This window comes from Microcaecilia unicolor, chromosome 3 (genome assembly GCF_901765095.1).
Source record: "Microcaecilia unicolor chromosome 3, aMicUni1.1, whole genome shotgun sequence".
NCBI lineage: Eukaryota > Metazoa > Chordata > Amphibia > Gymnophiona > Siphonopidae > Microcaecilia > Microcaecilia unicolor.
This window is the reverse complement of record NC_044033.1, coordinates 394,287,949-394,305,540: the sequence shown is the minus strand read 5'-3', so window position 1 is coordinate 394,305,540 and position 17,592 is coordinate 394,287,949. Positions and strand designations below refer to the sequence as shown.

Genomic DNA, 17,592 nt, shown 5'->3' with positions numbered 1-17,592 from the left:
GACAATGGCATTGTAAGAGTAATTTGATTTTGGTAGTGTGTTGACAACAGTTTGCTAAGAAGGGACTACAAAATATAGCATAGAGCAAAAAGAACTGCATGTTCTTTCCACACAAACAACCAAGAAAGGCTAGGGTATGCAACAGTCAAAGCACTAGAAACAGGAGCAAATCACCAACACAAAACAGTGTAAAACTTTACACATTTATTAGTAGAACAGCAGCAATTGGTGTTAGTTGATAAAAATAGCCTAAAATGGCTACGGTTTCGTCTAAATTGTCTTCTGATCCCTGATGCAGCCTATCTAAAAATATCAAGGACATAAAATACATTTTGAGAAAATGAAATATATTATAACAACATAAATTAAAACCAGGTTTATCATACAAAAAGATAACTATAAAAATGTACTCATGCAAATAAAAACGTATTGAACACATATACCATCTTAGCAGACAATAAGACTATGAGGCATATTTTCAAAGCACGTAGACTTACAAATTTACGTGGAGGGGCATGTTCGATATGACATTTAAATCTGACTTTGGACGTTTTGCTCAAAATGTCTACAATTCATGTGGCGAATATAACAATTTTCAAAAGTGAAAAACGTCTTTTTGTTTTGAAAATGGCCTTCTTCTAGATGTTGCTGTACTCAGTATGTATCTTTTTGGACCATTTCTGGAAAAAAAAAGTCCAAGTGAAAAATGCACAAAATCAAGCCATTGGGATGTAGGATGAGCCAGCATTCTTAGTACACAGAACTCACAGACATCCCAGCAGAGCAGTAGGGCACCCTAGAGGGCACTGAAATGGACTTCACCTAAAAGCTCCTGGGTACACATCTCACTGCCACCCCCTTATATTGTACACTGAGCCCCCCCCAAACATCTACTGTACCCAACTACACCATAATAGCCCATAAGGCTGTAGGTGTCATCTATATTTGGTTACAGTAGGTTTTTGGTGGGGTTTTTTTTGGTGGGGGGGCTCACACTTTCTACCCCAAGTGTAACAGTTAGAGTGGATTATGGGTCTGGGTTCCCCCTTCTCTACAGTGCACTATACTGACTACTAGGCTATTCCAGGGACCTGCTTGCTGCTCTAATAGGACTGGCTATAACATCTGAGGCTATCATAGAGGCTAGTATAGTACTATTTCTGTCTCATCTTTTGGGGTGGGCAGGGATCAGTGAACACTGGGAGAGTAAAGGGGGTAATGCCTTAATCTCTCCAATGGTCATCTAATAATTTAGTGCACTTTTTTCTGACTTAGTCATGAAAAAACACAGGACTAGACCAAAACGTTTAAATTGTAGCCAGGGGCGTATCTGCGTGGGGCCTCAGGGGCCTGGGCCCCCGCAGATTTTGCCCTGGACCCCCCTACCGCCATCAACCCTCCCCCGCTGCCGTTCTTACTTTTGCTGGCGGGGGACCCCAACCCCCGCCAGCCGAGGTCTGCTTCCACCTGCCGCTGCCGTAAAAACTTCTTCTTCAGCCGGCGGGGGACCCCAAACCCCCGCCAGCCGCCCCGCGGTGTTTAAAATTCATCTTTGGCCTCCGTGGCCGTGCTGCTGTGATAGGCGCTGTTGAAATCCACTTCGGAGTCTGACGTCGCAGCACGTACAACGTACAACGACGTCAGACTCCGAAGTGGATTTCAACAGCGCCTATCACAGCAGCACGGCCACGGAGGCCGAAGATGAATTTTAAACACCCGGGGCGGCTGGCGGGGGTTTGGGGTCCCCCGCCGGCTGAAGAAGAAGTTTTTACGGCAGCGGCAGGTGGAAGCAGACCTCGGCTGGCGGGGGTTGGGGTCCCCCGCCAGCAAAAGTAAGAACGGCAGCGGGGGAGGGTTGGCGGCGGGAGGGGGGGTGGAGAGAGTCATTGGTGGCGGTGGGGGCTCGGCGGTGGGGGCTCGGCGGCGGCGGGGGGGGGGGCTAAAATGTGCCCCCTCCCTCTGGCTCTGGCCCCCCCTACCGCCGGAGTCCAGATACGCCCGATTGTAGCACAGGACATTTTTGTTTTGTTCCATTATGGCCAAAAAACATCCAAGTCCTGCCCCCAGCACACCCCTTGTGATTTGAATGCACTGCCGGCGAACTGCATTCCAAAATGTTTAAAAAATGGGTTTCAAAAATAGCGATTTGAACATTTTGGCAAGTAAAACAGCCAAATGCTGATTAATGCCACTTTTTAAACATTTTTCTCTTTTGAAAACGAGCCCTCTTGTAACCTATGGAACTTTGTAAGTCTGTGCTTTGAATATGAGCCACCATGTAACTTAATATCAGTTCCAAATGACTTACACTCTAAAGCATTTCCTTAAGAAAGTTTTTAATATTTACCTGTAATGAATATTGAAGACTACTACCAACCACAAGAAATCTTGGGGTCGATATTCAGCTGACGGCACTCAACATTTTGTTGACCACCATTGGCATTATTCCCGGATATTCAGCGCCTGGCCCTGTCCAGGCTTCAGCACTGATATCTAGCTTTGTGGAGCTAACTAATGCATAGCTAGTTAAGTGTGATATTCAGCATTTAACCGGCTATGGGTTATCATATAAAGATGGGACCGCATTAAAGTTCGTCCTATTTGTGCAGTACACCTGGCCGGTTAAGTTCTGAATTATCAGCAATTAATCTGCCAAAATGCTTACTCTGCCCCTGGAATGCCCCCAAAATTGCCAGTTTTCACTTAGGTGCTAAATGCTAATCTTCAGAAGTGATAACTGGTTAAGTGTCACTGAAAATTAGCAGAGAGCCCTTAAACATGTGATTTAACAGGCCAAGAGCCATTTTTGGCTAGTTAAATTGTTTTGAATATTGACTCCCTTGTATTTCAAAATCATTCCAGGTAAATCCAGAAATAAGTCTATTAAATCCAACCACTGAAAAAAATTAATTCGCCTGGGGTCACCCAACTGCTGATATTAAGCGGCATTTAACTGGGCAGTGCTGCTGAATATTGGCTCTGACCAGCCCCCCAAACAGGGAGCGATGTTGGGGAGGAGCTGGCAGTTATGCGGGTGCTGGCAATATTCATGTCCAGGACCCACATAGCTAAGCATCTGAAATTAGGACTTCTCAAAAGTTCTCCTAAATTCAACCACTTAGCTATGTGGGTGTTGGCTTTGAATATTGGGCTGGCACCCGCATAACTTAAAAATTCCTCCCCCCACCAAACCAGCAGGCCCCTTCTGATCCCCCTCACCACCCAAATCAGCAGTGCCCTTCCAATCCCCCTCCGCCCCAGCCCACCATCACCATATACCCTGTCCGAAGCCCATTTGCTCCTGCTCCTAACAGCGGCTTCCAGAAATTGGCTGCTGCAAGAGGTCATGGCAGCCATTTTCTGGAAGCTGCCACTGAGGGTAGGAGCAAGGTAAAATTATGTATCATACCTGATAATTTTCTTTCCATTAATCATAGCTGATCAATCCATAGACTGGTGGGTTGTGTCCATCTACCAGCAGGTGGAGATAGAGAGCAAACTTTTGCCTCCCTATATGTGGTCATGTGCTGCCGGAAACTCCTCAGTATGTCGATATCAAAGCTCCATCCGCAGGACTCAGCACTTAGAGAATTACACCCACAAAGGGACACTCTGCCCAGCTCACCACCGCCGAAACGGGGGAGGGGAATTAACCCAGCTCATCCCCACACAAGTGGGGGAGGGGAATCCGTCCAGCTCATCCCCGCGGAGCGGGGGAGGGACACCACACCCGCCGATGCGGGGGGATCTGGCTTATCCTGCAACCGCAACCGCGGGAGGAGCTGACTGACCCTAACACCGCCGAAGCGGGAAGGGTACAAAGCTGCCCTACAGCCGCACGAAGCGGGAGGGAGTGCCGGCAGAATTTAAGTCTCAATCCAGCCCCGTAAAACGGAGGGGAGAGGAATGCAGCAGCTCACTGTAACACAAATTCGTCTCAACTCTTGAAGAATCCATTGAAAAACTTGAACACGAAGTCCTCCTGAACAGGAACTGAAGACTAAACTTGAACCTGAAATGCAACCAGAATATAAACAATACAGATATCTGGGAGGGACTATGGATTGATCAGCTATGATTAATGGAAAGAAAATTATCAGGTATGATACATAATTTTACCTTCCATATCATCATGCTGATCAATCCATAGACTGGTGGGATGTACCGAAGCAGTACTCACCCAGGGCGGGACATTGAAATCCCTGACCTCAACACTGAAGCTCCAAACCGGGCCTCCGCCCGTGCCGCCACAGTCAAGCGGTAATGCTTGGAGAATGTATGGGCCGATGCCCAAGTTGCCGCCTTGCATATCTCTTCCAAGGAGACGGAGCCGGCCTCTGCCATCGAGGCCGCCTGAGCACTAGTGAAGTGAGCCTTCAGCTGGATAGGCGGCACCTTCCCCGCGGCCACATAAGCTGCTGCAATGGCTTCCTTGACCCATCTTGCCACTGTAGGCTTAGCAGCCTGCAGACCCTTACGAGGACCTGCAAACAGGACAAACAGATGATCCGACTTCCGGAAATCATTGGTCACTTCCAAATATCTGATGATGACTCGTCTCACATCCAGATATTTAAGAGCAGAGTATAACTCTGGGTAGTCCTCCCTACGAAAGGAAGGGAGACAGAGCTGCTGATTCACATGGAAGCGAGAAACAATCTTGGGCAGGAAGGAAGGCACTGTGCGAATAGTCACTCCTGCCTCAGTGAACTGCAGAAAAGGCTCTCGACATGAGAGTGCCTGGAGCTCGGAAACTCTTCTGGCTGAAGTGATAGCCACCAAAAAGACTGCTTTCAACGTCAGGTCTTTCAGAGATGCCCTTGACAAGGGTTCAAAAGGCGGCTTCTGTAATGCTCTTAGCACCAGGTTGAGATTCCACGCAGGCACCACCGAGTGCAGAGGAGGGCGCAGGTGATTAACTCCCTTGAGAAAACGCACCACATCTGGCTGCGAAGCCAGGGAAGCACCCTTCAGGCGGCCCCTGAAGCAAGCCAGGGCCGCTACTTGGACTTTAAGGGAACTGAGCGACAGGCCTTTCTCCAGACCTTCTTGCAGGAATGCCAACACTGAAGAAATTGGAGCAGTGAATGGAGAACATGAGCCTGCTTCACACCACGCTGCAAAGGTACGCCAAACCCTGGCGTAAGCAGTAGAAGTAGAGCGCTTCCTCGCTCTCAGCATAGTGGCGATGACCTTGTCTGAGAAGCCCTTCTTCCTCAGACGCTGCCGCTCAATAGCCAGGCCGTAAGACCAAAGGGGGAGGGATCCTCCATCACCACGGGACCCTGATGTAACAGACCCTGCTCCACTGGCAGCCGCAGAGGATCGTCGACTGAGAGCCTGATCAAGTCCGCATACCAGGGACGTCTGGGCCAATCCGGACCCACCAGGATTACCCAGCCCGGATGCTTTGCCACCCGGTCTAGCACCCTGCCCAACATGGGCCAGGGCGGGAACACATAGAGGAGCTCTTGTGTCGGCCACTGTTGGAGAAGAGCATCTACTCCCAGGGATCGAGGGTCCCGTCCTCTGCTGAAAAAGCGCGGCACTTGGCAATTGGCCGATGACGCCATCAGATCTAGGCTTGGCTGGCCCCAGCGCTTCGTGATGCCCAAGAACGCCTGAGCAGATAGCTGCCACTCTCCGGGCTCCAAGGTATGGCGACTGAGAAAGTCCGCCTTGACATTCATGACTCCGGCAATGTGGGCCGCTGACAGCTGTTCCAGGTTCGCTTCCGCCCACTGGCATAGATTCATGGCCTCCTTGGCTAGAAGGGCGCTCTTGGTACCTCCCTGGCGGTTGACATAGGCCACAGCCATGGCACTGTCCGACAGGACCCGTACTGGCTTCAACGCCAGTACCGGGATGAACTCCAAAAGAGCCAACCGAATGGCTCTGAGTTCCAGGAGGTTGATAGACCACTTTGCCTCTGCAGGAGACCAGAGCCCCTGCGCTGTCCTTCCCAAGCAGTGGGCTCCCCAGCCCGACAAAGAGGCGTCCGTCGTGACGACAATCCACTCCGGGGTCACCAGAGGCATTCCTGCAGACAACTTGTCTGTCTGCGTCCACCAGCTCAGCGCCTTGCGCACTGCTGGGTCCAAGGGAAGGCGCACAGCATAATCCTCCGACATCGGAATCCAACGCTGCAGCAGAGAGTGTTGTAGTGGTCTCATATGAGCCCTGGCCCAGGGCACTACTTCCATCGTGGCCGTCATAGAGCCCAACAGCTGCACATAGTCCCAAGCCCGAAGAGGAGAGGCTACTAGGAACTGGTCCACCTGAGCCTGAAGCTTGACAATCCGATTGTCTGGCAGGAACACTCTGCCCACTTGGGTGTCGAATCGAACTCCCAGATACTCCAGGGACTGAGTTGGGCGCAGCTGGCTTTTCTCCCAGTTGATGATCCACCCCAGGAAGCTCAAAAGAGCAACCACCCAGTTCACAGCTTTGCCGCACTCTGCATAAGAGGGGGCTCGGATCAACCAGTCGTCCAGATAAGGATGGACTTGTACTCCTTCCTTCCTCAGGAAGGCCGCGATGACCACCATTACTTTGGAGAAGGTCCGCGGAGCAGTAGCCAACCCGAACGGGAGGGCTCTGAACTGGAAGTGTCGGCCCAGTACTGCAAAACGCAGAAAGCGTTGATGAGGAGGCCAGATGGGAATATGCAAGTACGCTTCCTTGATGTCCAAGGATGCCAGGTACTCCCCTGCCTTCACTGCCGCTATAACAGAGCGGAGAGTCTCCATGCGAAAGCGCCGAACTTTCAAGGCCCGATTGACCCCTTTGAGGTCGAGGATAGGCCGTACAGAACCTCCTTTCTTTGGTACCACAAAGTAAATGGAGTAACGTCCCTTGCCAAGCTGATTTTCTGGCACCGGAACGACCGCACCCAGGCGGATCAGATTGTCCAAGGTCTGCTGCACTGCCACAGCTTTGACCGGAGACTTGCAGGGAGAGAGTACAAACCCGTCTCTTAAGGGTCGGCAGAACTCTAGCTTGTAGCCGTCTCTGATGACTTCCAGCACCCAAGCGTCTGAAGTTATTGTGGTCCACTCGCCCAGAAACGAGGACAGCCGTCCTCCAATCTGCACTGGGGGGTGGACCAAGGCCCCGTCATTGGGTACGAGACCCTGGGGGAGGACCGGAGGGAGCACCTCCGGGACGGCGGTCTCTGCGAAAGGAATGCTGCTTGGGGGAGAAGTTCCTCTTGAAGGAAGAGGAGGCAGAAGAGCCCGACCTGCCCGGGCGGTACCGACGGGCTTCCTGAAACCGTCCTCTGGAGGTACCGGGGCGAGTACTAGCCCGAGCCCTGACCTCTGGTAACTTCTTGCCCTTAGACGTGCCGAGATCGGTCACAATTTTGTCCAGCTCGACCCCAAAGAGCAGCTTGCCTTTAAAAGGCAATTTAGCCAGGCGGGATTTAGAGGCGTGGTCAGCAGACCAATGCTTCAGCCAAAGCCACCGCCGCGCAGAGATTGTCTGAGCCATGCCTTTAGCTGAGGCTGTCAAGACATCATACAGCAAGTCTGCCAAATAGGCTAAGCCCGATTCCAGGGCCGGCCAATCAGCCCTCAAGGAATGATCCGAGGGGGAAGCCCGCTGCACCATAGTCAGGCACGCCCTGGCCACATAGGAGCCGCAAACTGAGGCCTGCAAACTTAAAGCAGCCGCCTCAAAGGACGACCTTAAGGCCGCCTCCAATCTTCTGTCTTGGGCGTCCTTTAGGGCCGTGCCACCTTCCACCGGCAACGCCGTTTTCTTAGTCACCGCAGTGATTAAAGAATCCACAGTAGGCCACAGATAGGCCTCACGTTCACTTTCAGGCAAAGGATAGAGGCGGGACATAGCCCTAGCCACTTTAAGGCTCGCTTCTGGGACATCCCACTGAGCCGAAATTAAGGTGTGCATAGCATCATGCACGTGGAAAGTTCTAGGCGGGCGCTTCGTCCCCAGCATAATGGCAGAATCAACAGGGGCTGAGGGAGAGACGTCCTCCGGAGAGGAAATCTTCAAAATGCCCATGGCCTGCACTAACAGGTTGGGCAAATCCTCTGAGCTAAAGAGCCGCACTGCAGAGGGGTCATCCGCTCCATCCGAGCGGGGATCCGTCTCATCCAAGGAATCCGCAAAGGACCGTTGGGAGAACTCAGAAACGCTGCCCTCATCTACATCGGAGGAGACAAAGTCCTCCAAGGCCTGGGAATCAACCCGAGGGCGTTTACCTCCGGGGGCCTCAACCTCTTTACCAGACGAGGGAGCAGGGGCAGCGTTTTGCATAAGGAAGGCCTGATGCAGCAGCAAAACAAACTCGGGGGAGAAACCCCCCAGACTGTGCACTTCCGCAGCCTGGGCTACAAGCCCTAGACGCACTCTCAACCGGCGCTCGCAAGAGCGGGGGAGAGACATGCTGCGCATCCAAAATGGCGTCCGGCGCGACACTCCGCGAAGGAGCCGCACGGGAAGAACGGCGCTTAAGTTTAGCCGCTTTTGTGCCGTCGCCCAAATTAAGGGCGTTCATGGCATTAACGTCTCCCACCTCAAGGGCGGCCCAAGAAGAAGCCGTCCGAGCCGCGTGGCCGGCCAAGATGGCGGAGGCGAGCAGCGGGGGATGGGCGTTTATGGCGGGAAAAACCGCCACACCGGAGGAAGGACCGGGACACTCATCGGTCACGAAACTGTCACCCAACAAGGGCGAATCAGACTTTAAGACCCCCGCATCCCCTCTAGAAGCGCACAAGCGATCCGGGGAGCGACTCTTTGCGCCCTCGCCCTCCGACGCCATAGGCCACGTGGAGATCAATCGGGGAACCCCCTGCCGCTATAAAAAGGTAAAAATTACCTGCTTTCCGCTCCGAGCTGTAACGACCTGGTGTCCCAGTGAGTAGCTGCAATAAACGTTTAAATAAACGTCGAAATAAACGCCTTTAAGGACGTTCAAAATTTTTTTTTTGTTTTTTTTAACGGAGCCAGCGGGAGGGGGGAGAAAAGGAGGGACCTGGCGCCACCAGGTTTGCACTTGCTCAAGAAGAGCCCTCAACCCCAGGCACTCAACAAAACCTAAAAATTAGGCTTGGAGGCCTAGCCAGAGCTGCTGCTGTGTGTGACCACCACCTGCTGAGATAGAGAACATACTGAGGAGTTTCCGGCAGCACATGACCACATATAGGGAGGCAAAAGTTTGCTCTCTATCTCCACCTGCTGGTAGATGGACACAACCCACCAGTCTATGGATTGATCAGCATGATGATATGGAAGTACTTTGCTCCTACCTCCATTGCCCTCACTAGACCACCAGGGATACCAGGCAGGCCCGGGGAGGGCCTATGGTGATAGCGGGCCCAGGGGGGTTGGGAAGATTGATGTTGAGGGGGGTCATTTTGGGGTAGAAGGGGGATTGGAAAGGGTCTCCTGGTTTGTGGGGGAGATCAGAGGATTTTAAAGTTATATAGGTCCTGGCTGATATTCAGCTGGGAGGGAGGGAAGTAGCAGCTTGGGTGACAGCGGAAGGGAGGGAGATGGGGAAATCCCGAATCAGGACTCAAGATTTTTTTCCAAAACAAATCAACGAATCGATTTGAATCATGAATTGGACAGCACTAGTCCAGGCTGTCAGTAATTCTCCCTCTGACACCAGCAGTCTCAGTCTTAGTGCTAAATTGTGCAGCATGCTAGACATATTTTTCAGACCTTCTGTGAACTATACAGGAGTTGTCTCCCTACCTAGATCAATCCAGACAACAAAATATTTTTTTCAGTTGACAATGGTTCTTTCTATGATGGATCTGGTGTGCTGGTGAGCCGTGATATTCTTCCTTTGCCTCAGTTTGTGGAATCAAAATGGGGGTCATTAACCACCTCTTCTAGGGGCATTCTCTGTCTCCTGTGTGCAACGGACAACCAGTGTTTTATAGTAACTAAGTAAATGTAATTAGTTACTGTACTTCAAAAGTTTTGTTACTTTTACTTGTAAAGAAGTACAGGATAACATTTGCTATTTTTACTTTTACTAAAGTAATTATTTTACCAATTTGTACTACTTTTACTCAGTTACACCCAATGCTTGCAGTTAAAGGTAAAAGTGGAAGCGAGATGTAAATGATGGCTCCTCAGTAAACCAAATGAAACAGCAAAACTGGGAACAGGATTTTGCCATTGCAAACTGTGAATCATCCAGGGGTGTGCTGGTAAATTGTTAACAGGGGGCTCTCTCTCGCCAGCAAAGTAAAAGAGAATTCAGGAGGGGCCCAAGCCCACATTTTGGGATCCATTTGTTAAAGTAGCCATGGAGAACTGGCTCCCAAAATTCTTAAAAACTTAACAAACAGCTCTCGAGAGCCTGTGAGAGCCTGCTCCAGCACACCACTGGAATAGCAAAATTTAAGATGAGATGATTCAATCATCTCATCTTAAATTTTGCTGTTCAGTGAATATAGCCCATAAGAACAGTGGAGTTGCCTGTGTTTGTTGAACTGGTTACTGGTTTCCAGCCATACAGAACAGTGATGAGTTGGGTCACTTTTGAAGCGGAGATGAAGCTGAAGCTGGCTGCAATTCTTGGTGAACAGACATATGTCTCTATCACAACAGACTGCTGGTCATCCCATTGAAAATTTTACATCGGGGTGATTGTCCACTTGATTGATAGTCTTTAAGATATTTTTTTGTCTGGCCTTAAGGCTGAAGGGTTCCCACATATTTGACTTTCCTGCATCAGTTCTCGAAGATATTCAAACAGAGTTTGCCATCAGACAAAAAATTGTTAGAACAACAACAACAGACAATGATTCCAACTTTGTGAAAGCTTTCTTTTGTAATTGGACAGCATGACGATGATAAAGATAAAGATGAAGATGCAAGTGATGAATTAGTACTACTTCTAATGTACATGATAATGACAATAATGATGATAAAGTATTCTTTTCTATATGGAAGTAAATGTTTCAGAGATTCCCTCGATCAAAATCTGCAGACCCAGTGAGAAGACATCAGTCATATTGCAACCTGGCCTGATTTGAAGGAACTTTATATCAGACTGAATAATGTACTTTCTGCTAGTGCAGTTGTTAAACACCTTTTTAGCTGTGTTGGATGATTCACAAGTGCACTTGCATGAGTGACAGTCATTTTCAAAAATTTAGTTTTACTGAAAGCAAAGTGGATTGAACTGTAGAGCAATAAAGTTGTTGGTATAAAAACAAACAATAGCTGCATTCATTGCAGTTGTGGTACTTTTACTTTTTACTCAAAAATTATATTAGGAAATAACTTTTTTACTTTCACTTAAGTAAATTTTTAATGTGTTTTTGACTGTACTTTTACTTAAGTATTAAAATATACATTTATTTTTACTTTTACTTAAGTACTTTGACCTAGTACTTGGAATAGCACTGACCACAACATAGTTCAGACGAGTGTAGCTCTACATATGAGTTGAGGTGGGCAGTGACTGTGAATATTCATGTATGTGTTCAGTCTGCATATCATGTGGTGCTCCGTCCATGTGTCAGGTGTTGTGTGCATGTGTGTTGGGTCTTTCCTTACTCAGTAGTGTTCACTGCCAAGTCGGTCATATATGCAAGAGTGCTGAAGTATATGAATCATAGAAATATAGAAACATATACAAGTATACACCGATAAAAACCATATGGCCTATCCAGTTTGTCCATCCATGCCATCTACTCTCCATATCACTTCCCTAGAGATCCTATGTACTTGTCCCAAGCTCTCTTTAATTCAGATACTGTTTTCGTTTCCACTACTTCTAATGGGAGGCCCACAAATTCACCACCCTTTTCATGAAGAAGCATTTCCTCAGGTTATTTCTGAGTCAATCCCCTTTCACTTTCATCCTATGCCCCCTTGTTCCAGAGCTTCCTTTCAATTGAAAGAGACTTGCCTCCTGTGCATTTATGCTGCATAGGTATTTAAATGTCTCTATCACAACTTCTCTCTCTCACCTTTCTTCCAAAGAATACATATTGAGATCTTTAAGTCTGTCCCCATATGCTTTATGATGAAGCCACTGACCATTTTAGGAGCCGTCCTCTGGACCGACTCCATCCTGTTTATATCATTTTGAAGATTCTGTCTCCAGAATTGTACACAATATTCTAAATGAGGTCTCACCAGAGTTTTATACAGGAGCATCACCTACATAAGAACATAAGAGTAGCCATACTGGGTCAGACCAAACAGTGGCCAAGCCAGGTCAAAAGTACCTGGCAGAAACTCAAATCGTGGCAACACTCTATACTATAAATCCCAGGGCAAGCAGTTGCTTCCCATGTCTGTCTCAATAAGGACTTTTCTTCCAGGAATTTATCCAAATCTTTTTTAAATCCAGATACGCTAACCGCTGTTCCACATCCTCCAGCAAAGAGTTCAAGAGCTTAACTATTGGTTGAGTGAAAAATATTTCCTCCTATTTGTTTTAAAAGTATTTCCATGTAACTTCCTAGAGTGTCCCCTAGTCTTTGTACTTTTGGAATGAGTAAAAAAATCGATTTACTTCTACTCATTCTACACCACTCAGAATTTTGTAGACCTCAATCTTATCTCCCCTCCTTTTTCCTACTGGCTATTCCTCCCTATCCGCCCAAGCATTCTTCTAGCTTTTGCTGTCGCCTTTTCTACCTGTTTGGCCACCTGAAGATCATAACATAGGATCACACCCAAGTCCTGCTCCTCTTTCATGTACAAAAGTTCTTCACCCCCTAAACTGTAATATTCCCTTGGGTTTTTGCAGCCCAAATGCAGGACCCTGCATTTTTTAGCATATAATCTAAGCCGCCAAATTCCAGACCATTCTTCTAGCTTTGCTAAATCCTTCCTCATGTTATTCACACCATCAGGGATATCTATCCTATTGCAGATTTTGGTATCATCCGCAAAGAGGCAAGCCTTACCAAGCAGCTTCTAGGGAAGCAGGAGCACACATTTGTGATCTCATCCTGTGTGTTACATACCACCTGCATACTGAGTGAATGAAAGGCTTTTTGGTTGTGATTGGTGGGCTCCCTTCCTGGTGGGGGTCTGATGGCCATATGAGGGCAATCAATAACCCCCATGACAGAAAATGGCATATGAAGCATTGTACTTGGGAAGGCAATGTACTGTAAGCAAGGCTGAGAGGAAATGCGTGATGCATTGTAATATGGCAGGCTGATTCAGGCCAGTAATCACAGTCAATACTGACTGGAAGCTTCCTGTGGCAAAAAAGGCAAGGGAGGAGGTAATCTTCATGGCAATCAAGCACTAGATGGTCCCTATGTGTTTGGGAGTATAGCTCCAGGTAAAGATGATGGATGGCAGCCTTACCAAAGAAGAACCAGGTGATGCACTTTTCATCACTGAGCTCTAAGAACTGGGTCCAGGGCCTTTATATCCTTTGATAAGGTTGCATCCTATGGACCCTCCTATCTTCCCTATGTGCCTCATCCAACAAGGTGCAGGCTGCCCACTGTGACCACTAGGGGTCACCCTGGAGCTGGTGACCTGGTCCCTGACATCCCTGATGGCCATTAAAGGCCTGGACAGAGTCACTCTGCTAGGGTGCAGCTGCCCTACCAGAAGTAGCAACACAATTGGTCACAAAAGGGGGAAAGGGAATGGGACTTGATATACCATCTTTCTCTGGTTTTGCAACTACATTCAAAGTTGTTTACCTAGTATATACAGGTACTTATTTGCACCTGGGGGAATGGAGGGTTAAGCTGCCTTTCTGTGGTTTTTACAACTACATTCAAAGCAGTTTCCATAGTATATACAGGTACTTATTTGTACCTGGGGCAATGGAGGGTTAAGTGACTTGCGCACAGTCACAAGGAGCTACAGTGGGACTCAAACCCAGTTCCCCAGGATCAAAGGCCACTGCACTAACCACTAGGCTACTCCTCCACAGACAGGTTGCTGGGTTTTTGGACATTTCTTATAGCAAATCAAGAGACTGACATTGACATTTCCTAGGCTGGAAGTTGCTGCGCTAAATGTTATTGCATTTGGACTTCCATCTCTTGATACTGCCCCTGCCATGCCCCAACCACGCTTCCTTCAGGAACCTCCATTCTTGGACAGTGATGAATCATGGATGTTCATAACGCTCCTGTTCTGAAATGGTGGTTTGGATGTTTTTTGCCACATAGATGGGAATATGGGGCTATATGGACATCCATATGGTGAATAGGGTTTCTAAAACGACTGCCACAGGGACGCCAAATGAGCTGTGCTCTGTTCCTGTAGTTACTTTTCCTTCTTCTATCTCCCTGGCATGGGCTTTTTGTTTCAGATGAAAAGACAGTCAAGGGATAACTTTGAAATCAGATCACAGTTTTTAGGGTTGCCATGTGCGAGCTCTTACTCCTCTTCCGTGCAGGGTGTAATGACACAGTTTCAGTGCTAGGACCAGCTGTGTGGTTCCATTCCGCTTATGCTCTGTAGCTGTGCTATTTCATTGCTGCTTCAGGGTAAAGGGTACCAGAATGGGAGGCTTAAGGATAGGGCTTTTTTTGAGGGGGTACTTGGGGGTACTGAGTACTGGCACCTTTTCCATTGTCTGCTAAAATTGACCCATGGACCCCAAGTTTTAATGATAGAGCTCAGGCTCTACACACTAATTCTGTCTTGTAATAGATTCTGTGACTGATTGCAGGGGGCCTGGCTATTATACAGTGGGTCCCTCTGTGATCACCCCACTCCTGAAGGGTGACCTAGCATTTGAGTACCGGCATCTTTTTTGCTAGAAAAAAACCACACTGCTTAAGGAAGAGCAGGCAACCTGGAAACTGAGGCCTTCTGTTGCATCTTTTTAGCTAGCAACCTTTAAGCTGAAAATTCAGTTTAATATGCAACAGATGGTTCTCCAGCTCGCATACGCACAGGTAGAAGGCAGGCACCATGCCCATATTCATGGATACGAAATAAAACCGAAAAGTTAGAAAGTAGTCACCACTAGTACCAATAACCAAAAGCACATCAACTAAGATTTGTCAGTGTGCTGCTCTAGTATTAGATGACTGGGTCAAAGAAAGGTAATCCTATAAAATGTTTTCTAGGATGTGGGAATTGATAGGGCAAGTTTTACTTATTCTGCCCATTTGCCAGTGCCAAGCACTGTTAAAAAATGCATGCACTACTGATGGTTAGGTTTTAACGATAAGATTTTATCATGATTCACAAGAAGCTACATGATAAATCAAAATATGTATTTCTTTTTAATAATTCTTTTGCATTTGAAATGCCGCCTTTCAGGAACACCAATCAAAGCAGTTTACAATAAAGTCAAAGAAGCAAGGAATGCCATGTAATCAATAGGAAAGAGAAGAGAATAAAAAAGAAAAATAACACATAATAGGGTAAGGGAGAAGGAGCAAGACAGGGAAAATGAGCCAGGGAAACTTTCAAGGGCTATCACAAATAGATGAGTTTTGAGGCCTGATCTAAATTTATTGTAGGACCACTCAGCACAAAGAGTGACAGGTAGTGTATTCCAAATGACTGGGGCCAAATAAAAGAATGTACTTTGTCTAGTGGATTTGAGACATGAGCAAAAAGCTGAGTTGCTTTTTATAAGTCATTTTATAAATGTGCTGTCATTTTGAACAAAGAATCAACAAATAAACATATTTGCTATATAATGTAGAATTCAAATGTACAAACTAAATGATTTCATTTATGCAAGTCCAAAAAGACTTATTTCAAATGTAAAAATGTCTACAATACCTTATAAAATATTTTTTTAAGTCATGACTTCTTTTTCATTTTTTCCGATTTGGACTTGGATAACTTCTTTGAAGACTTAGAGCGCTCTCCTTTAGGAGACGTGGACCGTGGTGGAGATGGAGGATATGGAGTGGGAGGTTTCAGAATCTTCTTCTGGAGTCTCAACTCCAAGATCTCAAAATTGATCCTGATCTCTTCTTTCAAAATCGCTTCAGCAGCTTTAATTTGGGTTCCAATTACTTCTTTCACTACATTTTTAAAAAGCTAATAAGAGATATATTACACAGTCATTTAGGTTTCTGTAAATTTAACATTCCATTAAGTCATAATGTAAGCACCAAAGGGGTAATTCTATAAGTGCACATCTTCATTTAGGTGCTCTGATACCATGTGATGAGAGCCTATTCTATAATGGCACCTGGGCACCCAGATTCTATTATAGAATATTAGCATAGCCCCTTACATTTCTGTATCTGCAGTTACACCTGCCACAGACCTGGAATCAGTGTTCCCTCTAAACTGTGCACATGCACACTGGTTAGAAAGGGAGCGCACACGTCTAGCAATTGTGAGCACAAACGTTTTGCTGGTTTTCTCTAATGTAAACATAGGCTATACATAATGCATACATTGAGTCAAGGCTTGTGCACATGGGCCAGCAAAAATTAGAGAGAACATTGCCTGGCATAACTGTGGTCATGTAAATTTGGCAGGGATACACGTAACTTACAGTATTCTGTAAGTTATGTGCATAAATAGGAGCCTGGCTCATGTCCTGCTTATGCTCCACCCATGCATACGCCCCCTTTCATTTACATGCTATGCCACTTACATGTGCTGTTAGTGCTTAGGTGCCCTGCTGGCATTTGCGTGGGTAACTGTGACCTTATGTACTAAGCTCTAGCGTAACAAGGGCAGGGCGGTGGGGGGCGATCTGCTCCGGGTGCAGGCAGCAAGGTGGTGCAAGGAGCACTCATGCAGCTGTCGGCTCCACTGGTTCCCTGCCCCCTCTAACGTTCCTTCCTGTTCCAGGGCAGGGAACGGTGGAACCAACATCCATGCGACTGCTCCGTGCACCCCAGGTGGTGAGGATGATGAGCTTCGGAGGAGGAAGAGGTGGGTGATATTCTTCAGGGGGAGTGGGGTGATGCGCAGAGAGGGGAGAAGGGGTGATGCGCTGGGAGGGGCATAGCGGTGACTCACCCCTGGTGGCAGCCAACCTAGGTACACTACACCAAGTTATAGAACTGCCCACACTTCTACCAAAAATTCCTTCATAAAAATGTAAAATGAAATGACATATGAAAAAGACAATTTAAGAAGGCAATTTTCAAAATCACCTTTTTACAACCCCTCCCTCCAGGGTGTAGCCAGACACCCAATTTTTGGTGGGCAGAAGAACCCCGCACCATCCCACAGGTGATTTGGTCACTCCTTCTCTCACCTGCATGCCATATGGTCTCTCAAACATTCCCCCTCTCCCGCATACCTTTTAAAATGCAGATTTTCACCGGCAGCAAGCAGGAACTAATACAAACTGATCATGTTGGCCCCAAAGCCTTCCCACTGATGCAACTTCCTGTTTCCGCATAGGCAGGAAAATATATCAGCGGGAAGGCTGTGTGGGACAGTGTGAGCAGTATGTATCAGTCAATGCTTGCTGCAGGCTAAGATCTGCTATTTACAAGGTATGCAGGAGGGACAGTTTTGGGGAGTTTTCAGCTGGTGGGGCTTGGGAATCACTGCCAGCCACATCATAGGTGTGCTGCTACTGGGTGGGCCTGGGCCCACCCTTGGCTACGCCACTGCCTCCACCCACACATAGCATCCATCTTTTTTACAACCCCCATCCTCCCTCTCTCCACCCACCTA

General features: G+C 47.6%; 1 protein-coding gene across 1 annotated transcript in view; it reads right to left on the bottom strand.

Annotated features, from left to right (window-relative positions):
• Nucleotides 1–240: 240 nt before the first annotated feature.
• The window catches only part of C3H8orf74 (chromosome 3 C8orf74 homolog), an 85,155-nt gene continuing 67,803 nt past the window's right edge, over nt 241–17,592 (bottom strand). The window contains exons 4-5 of the mRNA XM_030195562.1: nt 15,721–15,984; nt 241–303 (exon numbers count right to left, since the gene is read on the bottom strand). Of these exons, the coding sequence (XP_030051422.1) occupies nt 15,742–15,984 (243 nt within the window). The 3' untranslated portion in view covers nt 241–303; nt 15,721–15,741. The remainder of the gene's footprint in view (nt 304–15,720; nt 15,985–17,592) is intronic.